Source organism: Nycticebus coucang, chromosome 19 (genome assembly GCF_027406575.1).
Source record: "Nycticebus coucang isolate mNycCou1 chromosome 19, mNycCou1.pri, whole genome shotgun sequence".
NCBI lineage: Eukaryota > Metazoa > Chordata > Mammalia > Primates > Lorisidae > Nycticebus > Nycticebus coucang.
The window spans coordinates 7,350,278-7,377,565 of NC_069798.1; the positions used below are offsets into that span (position 1 = coordinate 7,350,278).

General features: G+C 41.2%; 1 protein-coding gene and 1 pseudogene across 36 annotated transcripts in view; both read left to right on the forward strand.

The window, feature by feature from the left end:
- Positions 1–27,288, forward strand: part of EPB41L3 (erythrocyte membrane protein band 4.1 like 3) — a 240,666-nt gene that overhangs the window by 192,060 nt on the left and 21,318 nt on the right. For 17 of the 36 annotated variants that reach the window (XM_053571292.1, XM_053571297.1, XM_053571288.1 and 14 more), the window contains 8 exons: positions 3,192–3,267; positions 7,895–8,113; positions 8,657–8,744; positions 13,544–13,696; positions 17,917–18,014; positions 18,665–18,840; positions 21,579–21,799; positions 25,003–25,563. In XM_053571292.1, coding sequence (XP_053427267.1) covers positions 3,192–3,267; positions 7,895–8,113; positions 8,657–8,744; positions 13,544–13,696; positions 17,917–18,014; positions 18,665–18,840; positions 21,579–21,799; positions 25,003–25,563 — 1,592 coding nt within the window. The remainder of the gene's footprint in view (positions 1–3,191; positions 3,268–7,894; positions 8,114–8,656; positions 8,745–13,543; positions 13,697–17,916; positions 18,015–18,664; positions 18,841–21,578; positions 21,800–25,002; positions 25,564–27,288) is intronic. The other 19 variants (XM_053571293.1, XM_053571312.1, XM_053571313.1 and 16 more) reach the window with 3 other exon arrangements.
- On the forward strand, positions 23,783–23,868 carry LOC128572236 (uncharacterized; annotated as a pseudogene).

The following is a 27,288-nucleotide window of genomic DNA, read 5'->3' on the forward strand; positions in this document are numbered from 1 at the left end:
AGCAGTTTGAAATGATTTAATAGATAATATCCCAAAAGGAAAAAAAAATAGTACCTGTAGTTCTAGATATTAGTCTGCCGTTTACTTAATTTACTGTATTTTTAAGAGAAATTTGATGTCTCCACAAAACCAGAAGCTTTACTGTATTTTTAAGAGAAATTTGATGTCTCCACAAAACCAGAAGCTTGGTAATGAATTAGTTTGATAGAAATAGTTCAGTTGAGATTAAGACTAGGGATAGCTACAGTTGTATAAAATAGGTGAAAACACTCCTTTTCATTTTTTATTCTGAGGAGTCTTAATAAAAATGTCAAGATGATGTTGACTGGGCAAAGTGCTCACGCCTGTAATCCTAGCTCTCTGGAAGGCCAGGGTGGGAGGACAGCTTGAGGTCAGGAGTTCAAGACCAACTTGAGCAAGTATGAGGCCCCATCTCTACTAAAAATAGAAATATTAGCCACGCATCATGTGGGTGCCGGTAGTCACAGCTACTTGGGAGGCTGAGGCAGGAGGATCCCTTGAGCTCAGGAGTTTGAGGTTGCTGTGAGTTAGGCTGACTATATAGCATTCTAGCCTTGGCAACAAAGTGAGACTCTCTCTCAAAAAAATAAATAAAAAATAAGATGATGAACATATTCTACAGATTTTTTTATAGAGTTTCTAAATAGACATGCTGAATATATATTATTTTTGTGTATATAAAGTCCTCTGTATTCATCTAATATACATCTAATTCATCTGATTAATAATTGAAAAGCACTTTGAAAATACATAAAATGTTCAAGGATAAGTCCTAATACTGTTATAAGAAAGCCTCTAATTCTCTTTTCTGTTGTTAATAGAATTCTTTTTGTTCCTTAACTTCCAATTCATGATGTCTCCTACCCTCCTTTCAAAGACAAGAAAGCTAAAGGGACGGTCAAAACAAGAGATTTAAGGGCTTTCTTTTTTAATCATGGAGTTGAGGCAGTGTGGCCATGACATTAAAAAAAAAAAAAAGACAGTCTTGCAGTTAAAAGAGACAAGGAAAATTAGTATTTCTTTAAAAATGAAGTTTGATATTTTTATCTATAGTCCTTGCTGTTTCCTGTCCATTAAAATGCCCTCATTCCACAAAATTTGCATTCTCTACCAACCCAGGGAAGTATTATTATGTCTAATGTAATTTTTGTGCTGCCTCTTCCCAAACATAGATGATAAAAGGACGTTTTCATCTTTTTTTATGTGGTAGGTCCACATTATGCCTCTTTAATATAGTAGAGATCAAACTGATAAAGATTTTTAAGTTATAAATTTATGATAAATAGAAAATTCTGAAACTCACGAGTCCTTAGGAAAAACATCTTATTCTAGTCATCTTTTCTGCATTGTGGATCTTAAAATTTCTAAATACATCATATTTTGTGATTTTAAGTATAATATTGTAAATTATAAGTATGATATAGTAAATAGCAATTTTGTGATATAGAGATGATGCATCATAATTTTATGATATAAATGCAGTATATTTAGAATTATTATTCGGCAGGCAAAAAAGAGTAAAATTAGAAATTTTGCATAAGAATGAACTCTGGTGCTGTAATTTTCTGTTTATCATAAATTTGTAATTTAAAATCCCATATCCGCATTATAGAAATATTCATTTAAATGTGTTCAAACTGTTTCATTTCCTCTTTCTATCCAGGGCCATCATTTGAGCAGCTACAGGGCTGCAAGCTTATTCATTGCATAAGCACTTCCTTCCCAGCTGATTTGTTTCCACCCACATTCTTTACAGGGGTATATATTAGAGCTTTAGTCTTCTTTGCTCATTAACTTCATTGTTTATCCTTCATATAACTGCTTTTATTTTTTTTTTATTGGGATGTAGATTGTCATTTCTATAAACTTTCCCATTGTTTTAAAATATTGTCCCAAAAGACATTGTAGTTATTTGAGTTATAACCTTAGGAGAATGACTCCTTGGAAAGAGTGATTTTCAAAGTGATTCCATAGCCCACCCATAGCAGAACCACAAGGAAGCTGATTAAAACCAGAGGTTTCTAGGCCGTGTTCCAAATCTCCAAAATAAGAATCTCTGGGTGGAGCCTAGGAATTGCACTTTTAACAAGTACCTAAGGTACTTCTTAGGCTCGCTCTATTTGGAAATTCACTTTCCTAGAATGAGGATTTTTGCATTGAAATGTTTTTGGTGTTCTTCTGTTACTTCCAACTTAAAATTTTCACCACAAATTTATTATAAGATTGTTTAATTACATTGCTAAACTATTCATCAGATCAAGGCATACTTTGAAATGGATAAAAGTTACAAAAGAGCAACAAATCCATTCCCCATAACTAATCCATTAGCTTTAATTTTACTTGCTTGGGGGGAAAGCAGCATTCATCATGCACTTCACTATTGGCAAGCACTGAAGCAATCTATTTTAGTAGCGAGTAGAAATCAATAGCAAAGTAAAAGCAAATTTGTTATTTTTGGAATAACAAAAGGACTTTTTTGAGAACAGTGGGAAAATCAGTCACTAGAAATATATTTGATTGACACATATTTTGAGTGGTTTTAAAATGTATTAAGCACCCAATAATAACTGATTCAATGCTAAATTCTTCATAGGGAACCTCAGGTCCCTGCTGTGGAGAGTCTTAAGCATGATGTAAATGGTAGTGTCAAGAATAAACTAGAATTAATAAACGGATCTGTGCCATTTATGACAGAATGAAGGAGACTGATGGAACTAAATATTGCCACATATGCAAGAGAAGAGTGCCAAGAAAGGGGCTAAGAAACAGGATACTGTACCTTTCTTCTGAATGTTTGGGCAGGGTTTGTAGAGAAATTACAGTGTCCAGAAGTCATTTAATGGAGAGGAGAATGGCGCCTTAGGAGAGTAGTTTTGGAAGCATAAGTCTGGAATTGAAGGGATTTACTGCCCTCCGAGAGCAAAGACTCACCTCTGATTCTGAGAACAGAATTTCCTTACCAGTTAGAAGTGCCAGTAAAGGATTCGATTGAGAAGATTAGAAATCAGATGTGGATCTCAATAACTGAGACTTAACAGCTTTCCCTCCACGATCAAAAGTTGCCTGTTGTTTAATGCTTGGAGTTCAGGCCATTCTGGCTGTCAGTTAGAATCATAACTATTAGGAGATTTTCTAAGGCTTTCTTCCTAACTTTTTTCCCATCCTTACAGGTGGCGCTTGGCACTTTTCGTTTAATGTGAAATTTTACCCACCAGATCCTGCCCAACTATCTGAAGATATCACCAGGTATTTGAAAGTTGCCTACAGAAAAGGAGAAATGTTGGGAGCATTGTGCCTCTGTTAAGCTCCAGAGAAGAGCATCTTCACATCAAGTAGCCTTGTAGCCATCCATGCTCAATCAGCAAACAACAGGCAGCTGAATGAGAGCAAACATCTGATGATATTTTCACAGTTGAATCTTTGGTGGCAGGCTGCTATTTCCCTTTGTCTGACCCTGGTGGGAAAACATGCAGAATTGAGACACTGTCATCCACCCACCATAGTCAAATTGGATGGGATTCAGCTTTAAATGATATAGCAATTCTTAGTGCTCTTGCTTTAAAATTTAGAGTAAAAATGTCTTCGGGTGCTTATGCTTTTCATTGAGCTAGTGCGTGTGCACGCGTGCATACAGAGACACAGATAAACGTGAGGGTTTACTTTCTGTGCCCTGTGTATACTAGGAAAATGATGAGTTTGTTTTCTGGAAAGAAGATGTTGAGAAAAGAATGTAACATAAAAATTCTGCAGCTTGGTGACTGAGCTGAGTAGGAAAGCTGTGCTGGGTATCTTTGCATGGGATACCATAACAAAACAACATAGAACTAGTGGTTTACAAACAACAGAAATGTATTTCTCACAGTTGTGGGTCAGAATGCCAGCATGGTAGCATTCCGGTGGGGATTTACTTGCAGGCTGCAGACCACTGCCTTCTTGCCTCCTCATGGGGTGGACAGGCAGAAGAGGTCTCTGGTGTGCTTTATAAGGGCCCAAGTCCCATTCATGAGCCATAACCTAATCACTTCCTGAAGACCCCACCGCCTAACCCCTTCAGCTAGACTCTAGGTCCTAGAGCAGTGGTTCTCACCCTTCCTAGTGCTGCGGCCCTTTAATACAGTTCCTGTGGGTTGTGACCCACAGGTTGAGAACCGCTGCCCTAGAGGCTCAGGACTCGACACCATGGATGGAGGTGGGGACAGAAGCATGCAGCCCATTGCTTTGGTTTGCCTCCCCCTTCTGGGCTTCTCTCCTTGGCACTTTGGAAGTCCTGACTCTCTTGCTCTGTTTGCTAGTAAGTTTATGACCAAAGTGATTTTGTCCAGCATGTGCAGAATTTTCTGTCTAAGCTTTATATATTTTTTGGAGGGCTTTTCAGAAAAGAGAAATTACTCAAAACAGCTTCAGTTACTTACTACGATTAAAAATAATTTCAGGCTGGATGGGGTGGCTCTGGCCTATAATTCCAGAACTCTGGAAGGCCAATGTGAGAGGATCACTTGAAGCCAGGAGTTCAAGACCCTACAGAAATTTTTTAAATTAGCCAGACGTGGTGTCATTTGCCTGTGGTCCCAGCTGCTGGGAAATATGGGACAATGTGCCATATTTCTCCAGTTTAAAACTGTTTACTTACAGTGATGAGATTCTCAAATTTTTAGGTAGTAATTCTTCGAAGTTAGGCTTCATACCAGATCCTAAGAAGCTATCCAAATGTTTAAAATGAGCACTTAAAACAAGAGGAATTACTTGTTATTTTAAAGAAACTATCTCATTAGGAATGCAAGAGAGACTGAGGCCTAAGGCTAGAGGATCACTTGAGTGCTGGAGTTCCAGGTACGGGTGAGCTGTGTGTGGTCACTCCGCTGCACCGCAGCTGGGGCAGTAGACTGAGACCTTTTCTCTAGAAAAGAATGTTTATAAATTAAAATGGTAAAAGTAATTTTACCAGACTTATTAGAAGGAGGGTAAAAATTATTGCTGGGAGATATTTTTGTATTTACATTAAATCAGAAAAATTATAATTTCTTATTTAAAGATACTTTTAATCAATATTGAGGATCTATTTAATTATGGCTAATGTGGAGTTATAGAGCATATAGACGTATACCTGGGTTTGAAAATTTAGTCCATGGTTTCTTTCTGTGTACCTATATAATACTGGTTATATTGTTATGTTAACCTTTTAAATGTTTAAGAATTTTTCTAACTGAATTACATAGATTTTACTTATATCGCCAGCCTAAAATAATACTTAGAGGGGACCTTAAGTCTTTGTCATAGTCCTCTGTTTCAACAGATTAACAGTTCAAACGGGCCATGATAGTAATTATTAAAACTCATCAGGGTTAACACTTACCTTGGAGTCTCTTGCAGTTAGTATTGTATCCATAAGACTTAAAAACAGAATAGCAGAGCAGACAAATCAGCTATCAGTGGTCATATTTTTGTGATATCTTGAAAGTATTATATGACAATGTGCCATATTTCTCCAGTTTAAAACTGTTTACTTACAGTGATGAGATTCTCAAATTTTAAGGTAGTAATTCTTCGAAGTTAGGCTTCATACCAGATCCTAAGAAGCTATCTAAATGTTTAAAATGAGCACTTAAAACAAGAGGAATTACTTGTTATTTTAAAGAAACTATCTCATTAGGAATGCAAGAATTTAGAGCTATGTTGGCAAAGCCGCTGAGTTACCTGAAATCTGTCTTGTGTTGATCATATGGCAAGATCTGTCATCTGTATATCCAAATGACCTGCAGTAGACAATCCAATACGTGCCCAACGTAGAGAAAAACTTAATTCAGTTCAAACTGGGGAGAGGGGAAAGAGGGAGCGGGGGTTGGTGTGCTCCCACCTGATGGGTTCAATGTTAGGGTACGTGAGGCACCTCTTGGGTGCAGGACACACTACAATAGGGACTCTACCTAACAAATGCAAACATGGTAATCTATTTGTTTATACCCTTTCGCTAATCTAAAATTCAAAAAATAAAAAAGAGGTTGGGGCCTGATAATTATATAGTCATGCATCACTTAACATTGATATGTAATGAGACGGGCACCTTCGGGTGATTCTGTAGTGTGAACATCCTAGAGTGCATAGCCCTAGATGGCCTGGCCCACGACACAGGCTTTATGATGTCACCTACTGCTTATGGTGCTGTCCTGAAGACTGTGGGCAAACGTAACACAGTGATCAGTACTGTACACCTACACATCCCTAACTCTGGGAAAGGTACAATAAAAATTCAGTCTAAAAAGATAAAAAGTAACACACCAGTCTAGGGGCACCTACCCAGGAACGCTGTTTGCTGGACTGGAAATTGCTCTGGCCGAGTCAGTGAGTGGTGAGTGAACGTGAAGGCCTGGGGCACAGCCGGGCACTGCTGTAGATTTTACAAACACTGTATGCGTAGGCAATATTAAATTTATTTTTAAATTTTCTTCTTTAAGAAATTAATCTTCACTTACTGTAACTTTTATACTTGAGCACATTTTTTAAACTTGTCAATTTTTTGTAATGACATCTAGCTTGAGATACAGACACATCCTACAAAGATATTTTTTCCTTATATTCTTACTCTATTAATGTAAACTTTTTCCTATTTTGAAGTTTTGTTTTTACTTGTTAAACTTAAGATGCAAACCTACGCATGAGCCTAGGCCTGCACTGGGTCAGGATTGTCAATATCTCTGCCTTTGACCTCCTCGTCTTGTCCCCGTAATAGGTCTTCAGAGGCAGTAACACACACAGCTGTCATCTCCTAGAACCACAAGGCCTTCTCCGGGAACACCGCCTTTTAAAAAAAAGAGAGAGAGAGAAGGCCTACACTCTAAAATAACGATCAAAAGTATAATAAATACATAAGCTGGTAACACTGTCATGTATTGTCAAGTATTAGGTACTGTACATAACTATATGTGCTAGATTTTTATCCTACTGACAGCGCAATAGTTTAGCCCTGTAATAACACAGACATGTAAATAATACATTATGCTACAACATTAGCTAGTGACTATGCTGTCACTAGCCATGGGAATTTTTCCGCTGTCTCACAAGCGTAGGGGACCACCATCATGTATGCAGTCTGTCGGTAATGGAAGCATCATTACGTGGCACAAGACTATATTTTAGAGCATCATTTTCATACTATGTTTTTCCCACCCAAGGATTTCAGGGAACGTGTTTCTGTTCATTTGACTTTAAAAGTTATTTTAAAAGACGTTAAAAGACATTGGATACTTTTTCTTCCAATGTCTTCTAATTTATAGTTTTCATAGGAAAGCTATAACCCAACTGTAGCACAAGAATATGGGGAAAGGGGCAAGGGAGGGGAGGGGAGGGAGAAGAAGGGTGATGGGTGGGACTGTACCTACCATGCATCTTAGAAGGGCACAGGTGAAACTAACTAAATGCAGAATATAAATGTCTGAACACAATAACCAAGAAAATGCCATGAAGGCTATGTTAACCAGTTCAATGAAAGTATTTCAAATTGTATATAAAACCAGCACATTGTACCCCGTGATTGCATTGATGTACACAGCTATGGTTTAATTAAAAAAAGAAAAGAGAGACGTTAGAAGATTAGAAGATTTCGTCCTTCAGTTTCTTTCATTCTGTATTAATGAAGCCCCATTTTATTACAAACATTGACTTGCTTCTAGATGCCCTTAAATATTATATTTAGTAGCTAGGTAGTTTCCCCTTACATCTATACCAGATAGAGATGCAATTATATTTTCTGTAGCTGGAAAATTTATCCCAAAAAACTTACTCAGCAGGGAGACATTAACCCCGATTTACCTGGAATGGTCTCCTTTTCATACGTCCTCACGCCGGCCTTTTGTGTTGTCTTTTTGGCTTCTGGAAGGTACTACCTCTGCTTACAGTTGCGAGATGACATCGTGTCCGGGAGACTGCCCTGCTCCTTTGTTACCCTGGCCCTGCTGGGCTCCTACACCGTCCAGTCAGAACTTGGGGACTATGACCCCGACGAGTGTGGGAACGATTACATCAGTGAGTTCCGCTTCGCACCAAACCACACTAAAGAGCTGGAAGACAAAGTGATTGAGCTGCACAAGAGCCACAGGTCAGTGGCGCAGCCCTGGGAGTGCTCGTTAGGGTTGGGCCTTGGTGAGCGGGCCTGGGAGTGCTCATTAAGGTTGGGCCCTGGTGAGTGGGCCTGGGAGTGCTCGTTAGGGTTGGGCCTTGGTGAGCGGGCCTGGGAGTGCTCGTTAAGGTTGGGCCTTGGTGAGCGGCCCTGGGAGTGCTCGTTAAGGTTGGGCCTTGGTGAGCGGGCCTGGGAGTGCTCGTTAGGGTTGGGCCTTGGTGAGCGGGCCTCAGCCCCCAGCTCCCAGTGCTGGTGTGAGTCCGTTAAGGCGGGAGGTGAGCAGAGGAGGATCTGCACGAGGTGAGGTGGAGGTTCTGGGTCAGGGGAGCTCAGGACACCCAGGCATTCATTTGTAATGTTTTCTTCCAAAGCCGTTTCCCTGATTTTTTCCGCATGTGTCTGCTGGTACCTGGTGGGGTGGGGGTCTTTTGGGGGGAAGATAGGATGGAGCTAACTGCTTTTTACATTTTAACTCTTAACTGATAAGAAATGTAGCATTATAATACTTTCCCCCTTTTTCAGAGGAATGACGCCAGCAGAAGCAGAGATGCATTTCTTGGAAAATGCCAAAAAACTATCCATGTATGGCGTAGATTTACATCATGCTAAGGTATGTAATGATACATGCTAAGGTATGCATTTGTAAGCCCCAAACTCTCTATTTAATGTTTTTGCAGTGTGCTGGTGATTTTTACTTCAGTTAATGTAAATGAAAATGTTGGGGATTCAAATCTGTGTTTGCCTTTTAAGCCCTACTCCATGATCCAACAAATTTAGCTTTCTGATATTTACCGAGGAGTTCAGGGCTCAAACTCATGGACTCAGCCTACTGAAAGCTTTGAAAGGCGGAGCCTTTGATTGCCTGTGCCTGTAGTTAGATAGTGAACTTGACCTAACAAGCTCTGAGCCCCCCCAACCCTCACGTACCCTGTCACATCATGTCCCCAGCACTGCCTTTCCCTGAATATGCCTGCCCCTGGTCTGTCCTGCTCTCTCCTATCTGTCTAAACCTGTCCAATTGTCCAGGACCCACTGTCATATCTGTTAGGTCCCAGGTACTATCTATGCCCCTTTTTGGTGCTCACATATTGCCCCACTGACCAGTGATTGGTGAAATGTTAAGGGTCTGTATCGGGTCCAGAGTCTTGGGAAGAAAGAAGTTGGCATTACACACCAGGAGGGTGACAGTCATGAGGGCACGTTGAGCTGCGTAGACTTTGTGTCACGCCCTTTCTAGAACCTCTGTATTTTTCAGCCATGAGAGAATGTCCAGGAGGGACTACTAGTTTACCATTTAAATATCCCTGAATAAAAGCCCTGTGGTAATACAGAGAAGTTTTTATGAAAACATTCATCAGCAATGCATATAAAATGTGTTAGGGTCCCAGAGATGAATTCTGCTACTTGAGGGTCAGGGTTTAAAGTTCAGAGGTCATTTCTTCAGATGGGGGCTGACAAGAGAACATCCTTTCTGTTTACGGACATGTCTTTGACTTCTGATAGACAGCACTCATTCACCAATTTCACGGTCTGGGACTCATAAGAACCATGCAATTTCAGGTTTCCAGGCAAGCAGACGTCTTACACAGTCAGGTTGAGGGCCTAGAAATGAAAATTTCAGTTGGCTCTGAGCAGAGAAGTATCTCAATAAATCTATGATCTGTGGATTCCCTTGGCAGGTTTGATTGGTTTTTGTCTGGGCGTCACCCAGGGTGAGCACTCCCAATGCCTGAGTACGGGCAAGACGTGGCTGGGACCCCTTCGGGGACATGCTGGGGCATTGAATGCCAAACTCTCTGACATTTGTGTGTAATTGCAACAGCAGGTGTAACTCCATTGACTTGCCAGTTCATTACTGTACTTTTATTTATCGTGCCCTTAGATAACACAGATGTTTTCCATTGTATGTGGGACATAAGGTAGGGTGAGGATTTCAAAATAAAAATCAACACAGACACTTTTTTTAAAAATTTCTCTTAGAACTTTTCTTTGGGTGGTGAAAAGATAAGGGGGGGGGGGAATGAAAGGAAGGTAGCCTGAGAATTTGAGTAAAGCAATTTTTGAGTTATATCACGCACTCCTGAATCACTGACTGCCCAGAAAAAAAATAAATAAATAAAAGATTAGGCTACACATTTAAGGAAGCACAACTCAGGATGTATCAGTATTTCTATCAGTAAAAATAAAATCACTTAACATTGCTATAGCTACTGAATTAAAATAGATGGCTGCTTTTTCATTCTATAATACAATTTGAAATTATGCCAATTAAAAAGAAAGAGAATTAAGGAAGTGCAAATCCAGCCTGTTACAGGATTTTATCTGAATAATAAGTATAACTGGTAATTCAGTTATAGACTCCATTTTCCTGAGCAGCCACACTCCATCATTTGAAAAAGGAAATTTACTGAATTAAATTAGAGCTAATTTCCGGCTATATGCAAGATGCTTCTCTTCTGTTGATGGTTTGAAATGCTCTGAGCTTTAGGATCCATTTAGAAATTCTGAATTGTGATCTTGTGCCCAACAGTTGTGTATAAAGAATAAATAACAGTATTAGATGACGGTCATATGTTTTGGAAAACATATTCTCAATGCTTTATTTTCTCTTTGAAGTCTATCCGTCTTTGTCACTTTCATGTCAGTCTTAATGGGCTTTGTCATTTATTTTATGTAAGATTCTGAGATATAGACAAAAGTCTATATGAGAGATCTCAGGGACCACGTGATAGGGAAGGATGCCCAAGTGTGAGCAGTGATTTCAAATAAAGGAAATGTATGTGCCTTTATTTTCACGATGGAGGCAGAGACTAGCAGGTCTACCTTCAGTGCTGTCTGTGAAGGGAGTATAAACACACTCATTGATAGAAAAATGCACACATCCCCAAGAAAGCCTATTGTTAATAGCGTTTAAAACTAAAGATTTATCAGACTAATCTCAGTACAATGGGCTGTAGTAGAAAAATTGATATGAAAGTATCATTCTCTGCTGCTGTGCAATTAATGAAATGGAGACTTTCATTGAGTTCTAAAACCTGTTTCATTGCTGCCATTTTTATATTTTTTCACCTTTTCTTTCAATTGACATGTAATGTCTTAATGCACTCCAGGCGGGCTCTGTGCAGGCGTTGAGGTGACGGAGGTGAAACAGCTCCAGTTTTAGCCAGCTTTCCGTCTCCAGGAGGAGGAAGATGAGTGGGAGTTTATTTCAGCACCACTTGCTAACAGTGTGCTGGAAATAATGACTGATTTGGGGACACAGAAGCCTGTGTTGGAGGATGCAGAGAGGAGGCATGTAGGCCTTCCTCATCTTCCCAGTCAAGAGAGGCTGTTTTCTTGTGATTCAGAGACACAAATAGTTGATTTAAACATTTTATTATCTAATCACAAAAAAGGTTTTGAAGGTCCTTTTCCTCCATAAATGTCGAGCACGTTTCTAAATTTATATTCTGTAGTTATCAAAGAGCAGTTTCCAGCAGCCCTTCATTGGCCTGCATTGTGCCCACGGCAGGAGGCGTCACCTCTGAGTGGTCCAGCAAACAGATTGGCTGGTTTCATTCTAACAGGGTCAGTAATCCAGCTCCTGGTCAGCATCAGGCTGTTGCTCTTTAAATGGCTCTTTCGAATTAAAGCCCCCTGTAAATGGTGAGCAGTTTCTGGTCTTAGAGTTTTCCTCGGATTTTATTAATATTGTAATATCTTGCCTGTGAGTCTTTCCACTCCTGTAGCGCATCTCAAGGAGTGCTACATTTCCAAAGTAAAATAGTTCATTTTAAACCAATTATATTCTGTGTGTCAACTCATATTTCCCAAAGGTAGACCAGCTTATTTGTTTGATTCTAGAAATGTCCATCTTGTCCCTTGCATTGACAAAATTGAGGCAGTAAACGCCCACACTGTAGACAAGTCAGCATCTCCTGATTGGAGTCTTCTGTTTCCCCCGCTGCTCTTCTGGTGCCGCAGTGTGACTCAAAAGTTGGGGACAGCCCTGCCAATTGTGTGGCGTAAGGTGTGAGCGCAACTTCCTGTGTGGGGCCAGCCCATGTGTGGCCAGCCCATGACCACTTTTGTCCCCTGCTTCCAACAATTTCTGGGACAAGGAGTAGACTCCACGTCCCACACAGTCCTGCCTCTGTCTGCCTTCATACTCTGTTCAAGGCCTCCGTCGCTGTTCATTTGACCTGATTTCAGCAGAATGCAACATTTAAGACTCTGTGGCATATTGCCTGAGTCTGACAAAGTAGGACCTCTGGGCGTCACACAGCCCTGGGAAATTGCTTACAGATGAAATGTACGCACAACGTAGGGGTACAGGGCACACCTCCTGGGTGTATGGCTCCACTACAGCTTGGACTTTACCTAACACACACACAAACAATGTAACCTAATCGTTTGTACCCTCATATTAAACTGAAATTGAAAAAAGAAAATGGAATGTGAAAGTAGCAAAAGCAAGTTGCAATTTTAGTATGATCTCTTTAAAAAAAAAAAAAAAAACACCTATGGGCTCACACACACATATATAAACTATACATAAAAAGATTTTAATATTGATATCATTAAATGTGATTCCCACTGGGCAGTATGTGGAGCAGGGAGAGTGAGCTTGTTGGGGAAGTGCACTTATACTTTTAAAAACCTAGTTCACATTTAAGTTTCTTTCTGATGGTAGCGGTACATAACAAATAATGGTGTAGCAAAGCCGGGCGTTGTGGCGGGCGTCTGTAGTCCCAGCTGCTCGGGAGGCTGAGGCAAGAGAATCGCGTAAGCCCAAGAGTTAGAGGTTGCTGTGAGCCGTGTGACGCCACGGCACTCTACCAGAGGGCGGTACAGTGAGACTCTGTCTCTACAAAAAAAAAAAAAAGCTCTTTGTAAAGGAACAAAACCCCAAACCCTCATAGGAAAGGACAGAGCCCACCTTGCTAGAACACACGTCAGCTGAGTGGATCCCTCTGGAACCAGGCTGCTGTGTTAACTGGGCCTCTACTTCTCTGTCTTCATCTGTAAAATGGGAATAATAATAGCAACGATCTCACCATATCTCAGTGAAGATTGAAAGAACTAACACATAAAGCCCTTAGCACAGTGTCTGACACTCAGGGAGCAGTAACTGGGGCTGTCATTACTGTTAGGAACACACCTTTGTCTGCTGGGCCTGCTTGGGGTCCGTTGTTTAAGCTGCAAGTCTGAGATACCTGGGAGAGGAGATTGGACTCTAACAGTCATCTCCGTAGTGATGAAAATCTTCACTAAAAGGCTGTTATTTAACTGTAATGTTTTAAAAATGGCTGCAATGTTTTTCATATTTAAATGTCAATGATAGATTTTGTTGTAGAGGCTGTACCCAGTGGAAGTGGAACTAAGTAAGATACTGACTTACCATTTCTTGCTGCCGCTGAACTCTTCCAGGATTCGGAGGGAGTAGACATTATGTTGGGAGTTTGCGCAAGTGGTCTGTTGATATATCGTGACCGACTGCGAATAAACAGGTTTGCCTGGCCCAAGGTTCTCAAAATTTCATACAAACGGAATAACTTTTACATCAAGATCCGACCGGGAGAGGTAAGCCTGCCTGCGTCAGTGTATGCGTTGGGCAGAAAGGTCCCTGTTAGCAAACAAAAATTTAAATTCTCTGCTCCTAAGTTCTGAGTATCATGGGATGGGGTAAGTTATCTGTACATGCCTAGGAGAACTTACTGTAGGTTTGTCTAGTAAACAGTAACAAAATATCTCTTCATTATGTTGTTCCAATTTTTACTATGCCATACATTAATTGAATGGTTTTTAAAAACATCTTAGGCTCAGTGCCCATAGCTCAGGTTTAAGACCGCCCGGGCCAGCTAAACAACAAAGACAACTACAAAAAAAAAAAAAAAAATAGCCGACGTGGTGGTGGGCACCTGTAGTCCCAACTACTTGGGAGGCTGAGGCAAGAGCATCGCTTAAGCCCAAGAGTTTGAGGTTGCTGTGAGCTGCGATGCCACTGCACTCTACCCAGGGTGACATAGTGAGATTCTGTTTAAAAAAAAAAAAATCTTAATATTAAATCCAGGTTCATAAATAATTTTTTGAATATTTCAAGTTCTGGTGAATAGATGTCTTTCCTCTGTGTCCTATTGTTAAGTCCCCTTGTGCTCCTGATTTGTCATACAAATCTGGTTGCACCGTAAAGTGAATGGCTTAGAAGTCACATACATCAAGGCAGAAGGAAGATTAGAATAAAGGACAATGTGTCTGAATTATGTCGGTGTTCCACAATTCAATACACTGTGGCTTTTTTAAAAAAATCCAAGAAGTTAATGAAACAATCAGAACTGTTAACTAATCCTTGCTCCTCTAGCAATAGCCTCCGTGATCAACTCATATTAAATCCTCCTTAGAGGTTTGTGTGTAATAGTAGTAAATCTCAACTTTTATTTGCAAAAGAGCTAGTGAATAAACACTTCCAATTTCTAATTGGTGTGACTACTATAATGGAAGCAATCAAAACCCAAATATTCTAGCTCATTTTTATCTCTGAACTTTTTCTGATATAATATTGAATTAACTCTTCAAAATCTAGCTACATCTCCATAAGAATTTCTCGGTAGAAAAATGCAGTTTTCAAAAATCAAAAAATAAAATACGCAGTCGTGTTTAATGTAAATATAAAGTCATACTTGTCTGTGATGACTGAAATAATCTGTACACTTTTCGTGTAAATTCCTGAAAATGTGCTTTTTAAAATATTTCCTAAAGATTGTAATATAACCAGTAGATGGTAGAACCTCTGTAGTTGAACCACCGCCCTGCACTGACCACCTCCTTAAGTTGACCCAATTTTCATAGGCCGGACAAGCACCACATGTGCGTTATCAGTACGGTAGGCCTAGTTCCTTGTGTTGGCCACCTCTGTATGTTGACCAGTTGGTTACAGTTCTTTGTGTGGTCACTACAGAGACTCTACCGTATACATGTTTGACTTCATTTAAGGTTAAGTGAGCACCTGTTAGGTGTTGGGCATTGGAAATAGATAAGTATAACCTTGTTCCTGTCCTTAAGGGATTTTCTATTTGGCAGAGAGACAGACTCACACACTTTGAACTGTAACACCATGATACAAATGGGATACTATTAGATAGAGACGAGGTAGTAGGGTGGTGCGAGACCAAAAGAGAGAGTTGGAGAAATAAATCAGTAGATAGTAGTGAGCCCTGAAAGCTTTTAAATTAGGATGTGACACAACTGGATGAATGTTTTAGAATGATTGATTTCTTAATGAAACTCAGCTTCTTAATACTGGGGTGTGATAAGACCTAAAGTAGGGCAGAGGCTGCGGGAATAGGAGGAGAGAGAAGTTCCATAGGCAGAGCCAGTCAGTCTTAGAGATCGGATGGAGGAAGGAGTGAAGAGAGGGGAGAGTCAGGGGCATCAGAGGCTTCCGTTTGCAGGATGATGTCAAGACAGGTGGTGCTATGAGATAGGAGGAAAGAGGGGAAGACGGCAGAAGAAGAGGTTGAAATTCCTTTGGGACGGATCTTCAGGGGTAATTTTTGCATAATAAGAAATTTAACAGAGTTTTCATTGTATCCATTTTATTCAAGGCCTTAGACGTGGAATGAAGTACTCACAGAGCACGGGGAGGCCAGCTGCAGGGGCTCTTGCCTGTAATCCTAGCACTTTGGGAGGCCAAGTGGGAGGATTGCTTGAGAAAGAGTGAGACCCCATCTCTACAAAAAAAGAAAAAAAATTAGGTGGTGGCAGGCACCTGAAGTTCCAGCTTCTAGAGAGGCTGAGGCAGGAGAATTGCTTGAGCCCAGGAGTTTGAGGTTGCTATGAGCTGCACGCTAGCCCAGGTGACAGAGCAAGACTCGGTCTCAAAAAAAAAAAGGGAAAGAAAGAAAATGTGGAGGGCGGTGCCTGTGGCTCAGTCGGTAAGGCGCCGGCCCCATATACCGAGGGTGGCGGGTTCAAACCCGGCCCCGACCAAACTGCAACCAAAAAATAGCCGGACATTGTGGCGGGCACCTGTTGTCCCAGCTACTCGGGAGGCTGAGGCAAGAGAATCGCTTAAGCCCGGGAGTTGGAGGTTGCTGTGAGCTGTGTGAGGCCACGGCACTCTACTGAGGGCCATAAAGTGAAACTCTGTCTCTACAAAAAAAAAAAGAAAATGTGGAGAAGAGGCCCTAAAACCAAAACTCTGATGAAGACCACTGCTTAAGAGAGCGGCATCCACGAGAGAAACATAAGAAGGTAAAGAAAAATGACCAGAGAAATAGAAAGAGGAAGAGAGAATGAAGAATGCGCAAGGGGAAGTGATTCACCAGCAGTGCTGTGTGACCCAGGGCCGCGCTAGAGATGCAGGCTGACAGATGCACTTTGAACTTGACAGGTCCCATTGTGACATGTCAGAGCTCCGGAAGGTGTGAGGAGCCCCTGCCAGATGTAGTAAGATCTGGAGTGAGTTGCAGAGGCAATGACTTCTTTTTCATGAAGTCTAGCAATGAGGAGATGGAGTTGTGGTCCCAGCAGAGGCAAGCTCCGAGGAAATTGGTTTCTTACCTTCCCTTTTTTGTGATCGCATTTACAGGCTGAGAAGAGTGAGTAAGAAATTATTGGTGGCTCTAATGATGTTGAAATATGTGGATACATAGTGCAGGGAGATAAAACTTCAAAAAGCTAGGGCTAATATCATCCTTGCCTGAGGAAGTTTGTAGTAAGAGACTCTTCCTAGCTTCTTGCATTAGAGACCAAGTCGAGTCTTTAGAACCCTTGGCCTTAGCACAGTCTGTGCCACATTTTAGATGAGGGATGAATAAATGGGACGGTTTAGTATAGAGCCATACACGGTACTTCTCTGCTCTACTGGGTCCCTCCAACAGTAGCAATTTTTACAAACCAGCACTGTACAAGAATTTCCCAATTCCCGCAGTCCTTATCCACAAACAAGAAGTAGAGGTCAAGCGAGATTGTACCCCATGTGCTGTGCATACGACCCCTCACCTTGGTTCTTTGCCGCAGCAATGACTTGCTGCTACAGGTTCCGTCAACGGTCTGGTTGTTTGATGCTCTTCCAGAAAACCTTCAGAGGATAGCTCCCTGGTGGTCTGATCCACCCCATCCTCAGAAAATAAAAACTGTACTGTGCGTCCGTAATAACAGCATTAAAGTGTGTGACGGAAGAAGTCAGACGAGATATTTCACCTTGAAAAATCCAGTGGCTGGAGGGCGTCATTGCAATATATATGTAGAAAAATATGTTCTCCCAATCTCTGATCTTGCATGTAATATAGAGAGATGGTGACATTTAACATGAGGATGCACTGTGGAACACACAAATAAAATCAGCAGTATCTGTTGCTAGGTCACAAAACAGCTAGATATTAGGTGAAAATATTTCTAAGAATGCTATAGACTGTCTGAAAACATTTTGTTCATTTCTGTGCATTCCAATTGAAGTTACTGTGTCATTGAGAAACTATGAAAATAAAGCTTAAAAATGAGATCAGGACAGATTGATCTCTGGAAGGAATCCACATAGCCTCTTAATGTGTTTGCATAAGATCATACTTGTACCACAAACATTTACTGCACCTATAATGTGATTATTTACACCTGCAACATTTTAAGGAGACAGAGTAAGATTTTTGTATGAATGTGTATAGTGTGAATTACATGTATAGCAATTGATTTAGCAAATAAATAAAAAATTGGGGTGGTATTAATGATTTGTCAGTTATTTGTAGGGTTCTGTTGTTTGTAATTCTAAAACTTTACTCTCTTTATTTTTGTTTTAAATTTAGTTTGAACAATTCGAAAGTACCATTGGGTTTAAGCTGCCAAACCATCGAGCAGCCAAGCGTTTATGGAAAGTGTGTGTTGAGCACCATACATTTTTTCGGTAGGTAAAGATGATTCTGTTTTTTTCCTAAGGAAGAATTGGGGTAATTGGAATTGCTAATAGTGAAAAAGGTTGGGAAGAAGAATATGGAAGTATGTCCTTCCCGTTGCTTCAAATTCATTGTCACTAGATTTTTCCATTAAAAAAAAAAAAATCCTAAAAGAATTGCTGACTGAACCTGAGAGTCTTGTCTGCCCTACCCCCTTTCTTTATTATTTCTAGCATCTTTTCATTATTTCTGTAGGATGTGCATTTCATATATCCACTCCTTATTTCAATAATTTCTTAATACCCTTCACCCACATATGTTTCTAGGCCCATGAAATTTGTGCCTACAAAATAATAAATTGTCACTCTTTTTCACTAATATCACCTATTTTAATGTTAAACCCACAGACCCTCCACTTGCATAGAATGTTAAAAGTTATCTAGTTTAACACAACCCTATTTTGCCTATATCCTCTCTACAACATCTAGTTGACATATACTATACAAATTGATTTTTTTTTACAAAATTATATTCATGTAACTGCAAGTCATGCGTTAAACCTTTAGCATACAAAGCACATAACCTCTCATGACGGAGTAAAAAGTTTAAAAACAATTCTTAATATTTGTCTTATTCTGGTGTTTTTCTTTAATCTCTTTAGACTGTTGTTACCAGAAGCACCTCCAAAGAAATTCCTAACCTTGGGTTCCAAGTTCCGTTATAGTGGCAGAACACAAGCCCAAACCAGGAGAGCCAGTGCACTGATAGATCGCCCAGCGCCTTACTTCGAGCGGTCATCCAGCAAACGTTACACCATGTCTCGCAGCTTGGATGGAGGTAAGCATCGCTTCCTGGCCCTTCATAGCTGCGCTAAAAAGGCTACAAAACAATCATGGGCTTTCAAGAAACTTACATCTTCTGGATGTTGTAAATTGAAAAGCAATTGTCGATCTATGGCTGAAGGTCAGATTTTTAAGCCTCTAAAAACTGCCTTTGTCACTTTGTAGATTTATATAAAATTACATGAAGAATGGTAATTAGAGAATAAGACTATAGCTTTCATAAGCCGGCAACCTGAATTTGGAGAAAGATGCTCTTATTCTAACTCAAGTAGTCACGTACCCTATCAGTAATTTGAATCTTGACCAGCAGATCTTAAAGGATTAGCAGATTTGTCTCAGACTGTTTCATAAAAGTGAAAGTTAAGTTTATCTCTTCTGAAAAATGTTATGCATAAAATGTGGACTTTATCAGTTGATAATAGCTGGTAGAAAGGATGGCATTCAAATAACAAAGGGCTTTAAGCCGAGGGGCTCTAAGTTCCCTTCTCCTACGCACTTACTATTCCAGATGCATTGGGAGAATGTTGCTACGTAAAGGTTCTGTACTGCCAAGTCAAATGTGTAAGTCAAATGAGTAAAACAAGGTGATGATCACTCAAATTAACTTTTAGGGGATAACAGTGACTTTTTAGTAGGGTTTTGTCTTGTCTAACAGTTTTATATTGCTATCCAGGGTGATACAGAAGTGTGCTTTCTGCTGCAAGGCGTGCCAGCTGTACTCATACTTCAGAACTGATTCTTGGCCAGCACTCTGTCTTCTAATTCAAAACACCTGGAGATTAGTTGTTTTATAAAATAATTTTAATACTGTCCAAATAAAGGGTTCAAAGTCTCTAGCATGCATGTAAGATTTTACTAATAAGCAAAAGCATAAATAAAATTTACCTTCTCCCTTCCTACCTTTTTTGCCACTGCTGCGCAGAGAGTCTCAGCAAATGATTTCATCTCCGCAGGCCTCAGTTTTAGTCATCTGTAGAATGGGAGCAAGGCAGCCTTCAACAGGGTTGTTGTGAAGAGCAAGTGAGATGTGTGTGAAAGCATCTTTATTATAGATCTGATTATCTCCATGACTGTATTATAATTATTCTTACAGGTTTTTATGAGCTGGCTTAGGAAGTTAATTACCATTCTGTACCTTCTAAGAATGTGTGGAATATTAAACTTAGAGCCAGTACCTTGGTGTAAAATATAACAGGACTGTTTTTGAATTGAATTAAGACATTGGTACATCCATGTGAACATTCAAGCTTTTCTTTCTACGTTGTCCCCTGGACTCTCCTCCTTTAAGAAAATCTCTGTTAACTATTTGTCTATTCTCTAAGTCCTTATCTGAGGAAATTTTGTAGAAAGTCCACATCTTTTTCTCCTGAATACCTTCCACTTTGTTCAGTGATGTGCACCCCAGGGAACACATTTGTTGTGAAAGGTTGTTTTCTTCATGACCTTTTGTGTGCTAATGACTGCTGAGAAGACCGAAGAGATTGAACTCAATGTACTAACCCCGTGCTGTCTCTTCCTGCCTGCCCCAAAGTGATATTAGTATGTGTTATCTGTCTCTCTTTACGGCGCTGCCAGCCCTGCTGTGTTTGCTGCTGCTGCCGAGCTGGCTGTCACGGCTGCATGTGGGGACAAAAACACCTTTTTGCAAGGTGGCATCCTAAAGAGAATAGCCTAACCGGTCCATTGGGAAGCTGTGTCTCATAGGAGCTTTTTCATCAATATAAAATACCTTAGTGAAGATACTTCAGTGACATTAAAAGGATTTCAGAGAAGATTTCTTTTCAGAATCCTTTCTTTTATGTTTTGAAGTTCCTAAAATATAAATACCAGTTATATTTTGTCTGCTATTGGCTACTATGTATTTGAAAGGCAGCGTTTATAACTTTTAATAAACTTTATGATATCAAAAACCTGAAATAATGAGTACCAAATTTTAAAATTCGACTAAATCAAATATTTGTTCACTAAGACATTTTAGCTGGGATGAAAGGCTGTGTCTTATACCCCTTATGTTTGCACGTTTGCATTTGCATGAACTTCATTTAACATTTGTCTTGTTTTCCCAAAATATTAGAGATAAACAAATGTGTATGCATATTATGGTACTCTCTCTAAGAGGCAATAGAAATTAAAACATTTCTTTAGTTGAACAGAATTGCCATCTGAATTTTATAACCTCTGCCAAGATGGTTAGTTCTTATTATTACCCATGGAGTTCTTACATTGTAGGAGAGATAGACTTTTCAACATTAATGATAATGATAATAAAACCGATCTGGTGCTCTGTGCTGAATGGCACTTCCAAAGATGTCCTTAAAGTCAGGCGTATGAGAGCATTTGTCTATTGCAAATATTGCGATTAGTTGTGGAACTGGCCCCCAAGTGCTGGTGCTCAAGCCCCACCAGACGCTTGGGGTAACAGGCTCAGCAGTGCTCAGCCTCACCTCTATCTCACTCACATCCTCCCCAGAGAGCCTGAGAATGGTTGAGAATTATTCTGGGATTTAAAGACATAAGCATTTAAATAATGTTAGAGCACCGAGTTAGGTAATGCAGAGAGATGACTCTCTGGCCATGCTTAAATAAAGGTGCCTATGGTGCTGATTTGTCTAGACCAACCTGATATTTGGCGGTGTTACTTTTTTTTTCCAGTAGTGGTACGATTGGTGGTGTTCATCTGTCTTCTGACTTCACTATTTCCGATTTTATTTCTTCAATTGCGTTTGCTTTTAGCATCAGTGAATGAAAACCATGAAATATACATGAAGGATTCTATGTCTGCTGCAGAGGTTGGTACTGGCCAGTACCCCACAACAAAGGGCATCTCTCAGACCAATCTGATCACCACTGTGACTCCCGAGAAAAAGGCTGAGGAGGAGCGGGATGAGGACGAGGACGGACGGAAGAAGGCCGAGGAGGTCACACCGGTCTCGGCCGTCCGGCACGAGCGAAAGGTATAGCTCCCCGGCTGCCTCCCAGAGCTTGTTGCAAGTTCTAAGAATGCTTAATTCTGAGGTTGTATACCAGGAATGTGTTCAGACTCAGGGTAGCTCCTATATCACATCGGGTCACATTCATAGGCCAATTTTTAAATTCTTATTTCTGTTTCAGCATTTTTCCTCTGAAAATTTCTTTGGTGACTCTTTAAAAAGATTTTATCTTAACAACTTGTGTGCTATGTAAGACTTTCAACAGCTGTCCTGTATGTATATCTTAAAAAGACTTTTGGTGGCGTGTTTACACATGTCAGTTTAGGCTTGTATCTCAGAACTATCAGGAAAGTTGTTTTCTTCGTTTCTGGCCCCATTCTCCTACCCAAGTCTGGCATGTTTTTCTAGATACACAGTAATCACATTGCTATTCTTCGGACCTCAGGTGACCACAGCCTGTGTGTTCATACATTGTTTCCTGTCTTAGTGGTATAATCATAATCTAATCAGCATAGTGGTGAGTAGCCGTGTTTTGAAAAGGCAGATGAAGGCGGAAGGTTGTGATAGAAGAGAAAACATACATTTAGCAGCAGGTTTTTCTGGTGTTTTATGTTCGTTAAGTTTCGTGATCTCGTTTCACCCAGAATTAAATTTCTTTTTAGACAATATGTTTATGTCTGATGATCCACCACGCTAAAGCAACTTTCCAGAAAAATAGAAGTCAAGAGACATATGGGGAGGTTTAGACCTAATAATAATGGAAAAGCAGAGCAGTTCCTGGGAGGTACAGAGTGTAGAGTTGGAGGAAACAGTGGAATGAAAATGCCTGTGTAACCCTCCGGTTATCCCCAAACTGGGGTGAGCTGGGTTCACAGGTGCTCCCTGGCACACAGAGGTACATGATAGCGAATCACCACTCCAGACTCCATGGAAAGTCAGTGTGGCTTGTAACAAGAATTTAGCAGCAACATCTTAATGGTGAATAAGCGAAATAATTTTTGTAGTTATGTTAGAATGTTCCAAATGACTCAGTCCATCATCTTTTTTTTTTTTTTTAGGATAAGATCATTTATTTGGCAAACACAAAAATAATAAGCATGCGGTGGCATATTAGGATCACATTTGCTGTTAAAATGTGCTTTTGTTCTGAACTTTGTTTTTATGCTCTTAATTCAGTCAAGGCGAGTATTAAAGAGGACAGGAAAAGAAGGTAATGTACCCGAAATGTCAATATGTAGCTCTACTTAGTCACCCCAATATGTCTTCAAAGTGCCCAGGCCATCAGAGGATGACGCATATGGGTGTATAAAGACGGCGGAGTGACACAGAGGAGTGAATGATTCTTGGTTTGCACCTGTAAGTGGCTCAGGCAGGCTCACTTTGTTTGATTTTAAAAGGCCACCAATTTGGTGTAAAATGCAACAACACTAAGCTAATCCTCCCTCTGCTGCTTGGTCCAGGGGAATATAAAAAAGACAAAACTAGCACCCCTGAGGCTGAGTTTTCGAGAATCCAGCGTTGAAGCAGAGTGTTTTCAGGGCTGCAGGTGAGATCCTGGACTAGCCTAGGTGATGGTCAGCTCTGTTTCCCCAGAGCTAAGTTGTCTTTTAAAAACCACTGTGATGGGCAGCTCGAAAGGTTAAGCCTTCATTGTATTCTTCTCCATCTTCAAGAAGTATCGTAGAAGGTGGTTCCTATTCCTTAACCAAAATGAAAATGTATGACTAAAAATCGTCATTAAAAGACTGGTCCCTGCCTGCCTGGAGAAGAGGCGTGTTTTCTGGGTGCCTGGGCAGCCTCACCTCACTGCAGGAGGACCTGCAGTGAAATTTGTTAAGGTTCCAGTTTGAAATGCAGTGTTTAATGTCAAAAAAGACATCTTTGTCTCGTAGTAAAAAGAGACACATCTAATGCGGATATATACCCAGGATAGTAATTTTATTGGTGCATTTTCCTTCCCTCATGCCTTAGATATAATTTTATTTGTGCATTTTCTTTCTCTCTGTTACCACTTCTCGGCCTTTTGGCTAAGATCAAGTGTAGTATCTGTTCTTATCAGTTCTTTCTCTCTGTTGCTATATTTACCACTTCTCTCCAAGTCGGGATTGGCTAGCCACCACAGGCAGGTTGGGTAATTTTTTCATGCTGTCAGGTCGCTAGGCAAACAACACACACAGTCAGAGGTGGCAGCAGAAGTCTAATTAGCCTCAGCCTCCCTGTGACATTGCCTTGAATTCCCAGGCTACAGCAGCTACATGTCCAGGTCCTGCCTGGGACTGCTGTTTCTCCTCCTTCCCCTGTTCCAGCGGCCAGTCTGACACCTGCAGAGGAAAGTTGCCTTGGTCGTGGAGACCTCCAAGGCCCAGAGAAGATAGGAGCTCTTGTGAGAATGCTTATTCAGGTCTCAAACCAAAGGTGTGAATATGTCCTTCTTTGCTAAGAAAAATCAGAAGGCTGGGAAATTATAAATCATAAGTAATAGAAAGAAAACACAAACGATCTTATTTAAAAAAGTCCTTTTGTAGTTAGCATGTTGAAGCCATCTGCTTGCGCTCAAGTTCCACTAACACCCTAGGTAAAGGAGCCAAAGTTTTCAAGGGAGCCTCAATTCTTTGTGGGGAGACAGTTCCTGAAATGCGACTGCCCTGATGATGACAGCTTAGCAGATAGGAGTGGGGCCAGAAACTTTCCTCTTTTGGATGTAATTGACTAACCAAAGAAAGGAGTAATGCTAGAGATTTTTTAAATAATCAAAATTTGGATCTGATTTCATCCTCATTTTTAATCAGCGGAACTGTAGTAACAGCGCTATTACCCAGAGATCAGGAGAAGGTTATTGAAAGTCTTGATTTTAAGTTATTCAGAGATTTACATTTGGTCTCAAAACCCTAAAACGCCTCTCGAGTTGCTGGTCTAAAACAAACTTTTTTGATCATATGAAAAAATGTAGAATTTGGGATCGCCCACAAATACCTTCTGTTCTAACTTAAAACATAAGTGAGTAACCCACCCCGTATTTGATGGTCTGATGGGAGAACTGCAGCCATTGGTGATGACCTAGGCCTGCAGCTTCGGTACTTTAAAATTCATGAGCAACCCTAGTGCTAAAAGTCTTGTTTTACAATTTTATATGGATACCCATAAGAAAATTAACTAATTGCAGTTTTCTTTTTGTCCTTTTGCACCTCTGTTGCTGCTTCTCTGTCTCTCTGTCTCTTTCACATCAGTCACCTGAGCTTGGCACTGACTCATGTCCCTGGTCACCCCCATCAGCCCATTGTGCCCCGACCTCTCCCACAGAGCTGCGCAGGAGATGTAAAGAGAATGAGCACCCAACGCAGGGGTGTGAGCCCTGCACAGCCGAGCACATGCCCGGAGAGCCCTGCCTGGACTCTGACGGCCCAGGGAAGCCGTGCCTCGGGGAGCAAGATATGGCCTTTAGCTACAGACCCCAAACTGGCAAAGGGACCACCCTGTTCTCCTTCTCCTTGCAGCTACCCAAGTCCTTCCCCTCCCTGCTAGACGAGGACGGGTACCTCTCTTTCCCCAACCTTTCCGAAACCAACCTCCTGCCCCAGAGCCTACAGCATTACCTCCCGATCCACTCCCCCTCACTGGTGCCCTGCTTCCTCTTCATCTTTCTCTTCCTGCTGTCTGCCTCCTTCTCAGTGCCCTATGCTCTCACTCTCTCCTTCCCTCTGGCTCTGTGCCTCTGCTACCTGGAGCCCAAGGCAGCCTCCTTGAGCGCCTCCCTAGACAATGACCCGAGTGACAGTTCAGAGGAAGAGGTGTGTACCTCGGCATAGAACACGCTGCCCCTTCGTGTGCAGTCCGAAACAGTGTTAGCCGGCCGCCACGAGCGCGACCCTACTTTCAGAGCCTCATTTATTGTCTGTGCCAATCTGTTGAGGTTTTTGTGTGTTGGGGAGTCCCACCCGGGCCCCAGGGTTAGGCACAACACCATGTGGACGTAGCAGCCTGAGCCCCATCCGGAATTGTTCTGCTACCCACTGAGTTGTATGTGGGGTTTGAATAACAAACGCTGTGCACAAGATCAAGGCGAAGTTAAAGGTTTTGATCGATGGTCGTTTAATAAAGGTCGAGCACATAAAAGACAGATCACTCGTTTTCAAATTAAATGATATTGACGCAGAGGAGGGGGAGAGCCCCACCGCAGGGGATGCCGCTCTTTGTCTGGGTAGCTTTCCAAAACTGCAAATGCATCTCCCTGGAGATGCGGAAATACCCCCACCTCTGATTGTTATTACCAGATGGGTCACTGTTACTCACAGAGGTCGGTTGGCAGGGGCACTGAGATCCCACCATAGGCTGGGTCGGAAAGAACTTGTGGAGCGGTTTAAAACACCCACAAGACATGAGTCATCGGTAGGGCCAGAAAGGCCGCAGGCCATGCAGCAGTGTTCAGAACAACCAAGACCAAACTGAGGTCTCTCCCCATTATGAGAATGGGCTGCAGTTTCATCAGCATTAGCAACACCAGTGCAGATCTCAGACGCAATGATTCTTTCCACATCAGCATGAGAGAAGGGGCAAAAAAGCCTCCCATTCCCACAGTGTGGTACAGTCAGGAAAGTTGGCTAGGCCTCTGCAGCTGTCAGCCAGGCATGGACACATACTGGGTGGAAAGACCCTGAGCCGTCACCCTCCTTCCTTGAAGGACGGTCAGGCTGCCACCGGATGGGCTCCTGTCCCTCACCTGAGCACTAGGGCGAGCTGACATGGAGCCAGTCATTTTTCCTCTTAATTGCACTCCTGCCTCACCACTCCCACAGCCCTGGGCGTAGCCCAGCACTTTCCCTTTCTTCTCGCCTCTTTCACAGCCAGAAAGAATATCGAAGCTGCCACCAGAGGTGCCCACTGTCACACACACCCCAGCACACGCCTCTCCCCAGGCTCCCTCCAGCTCTCCTGTTCCCACAGAACAAGGGCCATTGTGGGGGGAGACAAGCCAGATACTCCTGGCATTTAAAAAAAAAAAATTTCACAGTGTCAAGGCAGCACATGATTGCAAGAGGGACTTTACCTAACAAATGCAATCAGTGTACTGGCTTATTGTACCCTCAATGAATCCCCAACAATAAAAAAAAAAAAGAAAGAAATTTAAATACCTAAAAAAAAAAAAAAAAGGAAAGCAAGTCTATTCTGTTCCATGCTCAGCTAGAAAGTCATAATTTGAGCTGCACCTGTGAGTATGTACAATTGCGAGGGTATGGAAGGACCTATATTTAGTGGTATTATGGCCATTTCTTTGCAGCAGAAGGAAAAAGAAATATGAATGATCTCACAGGTATTTTAAATAAAAGTCTAGGCTTTTCAATTGATACTGCATAAGAGTCCTTTTCAAGGTCCTCGGGTTACATGTTATGATTAGCTCCAACTCCTGTGTATATGTGTGCGTGTATATATATAAAAAGAAAATAACTATTTTTCTTCATGGAAAATATTTTGGAAACTACTGTAAATCCTAGGTTTTAAAATCTGTATTACTTACA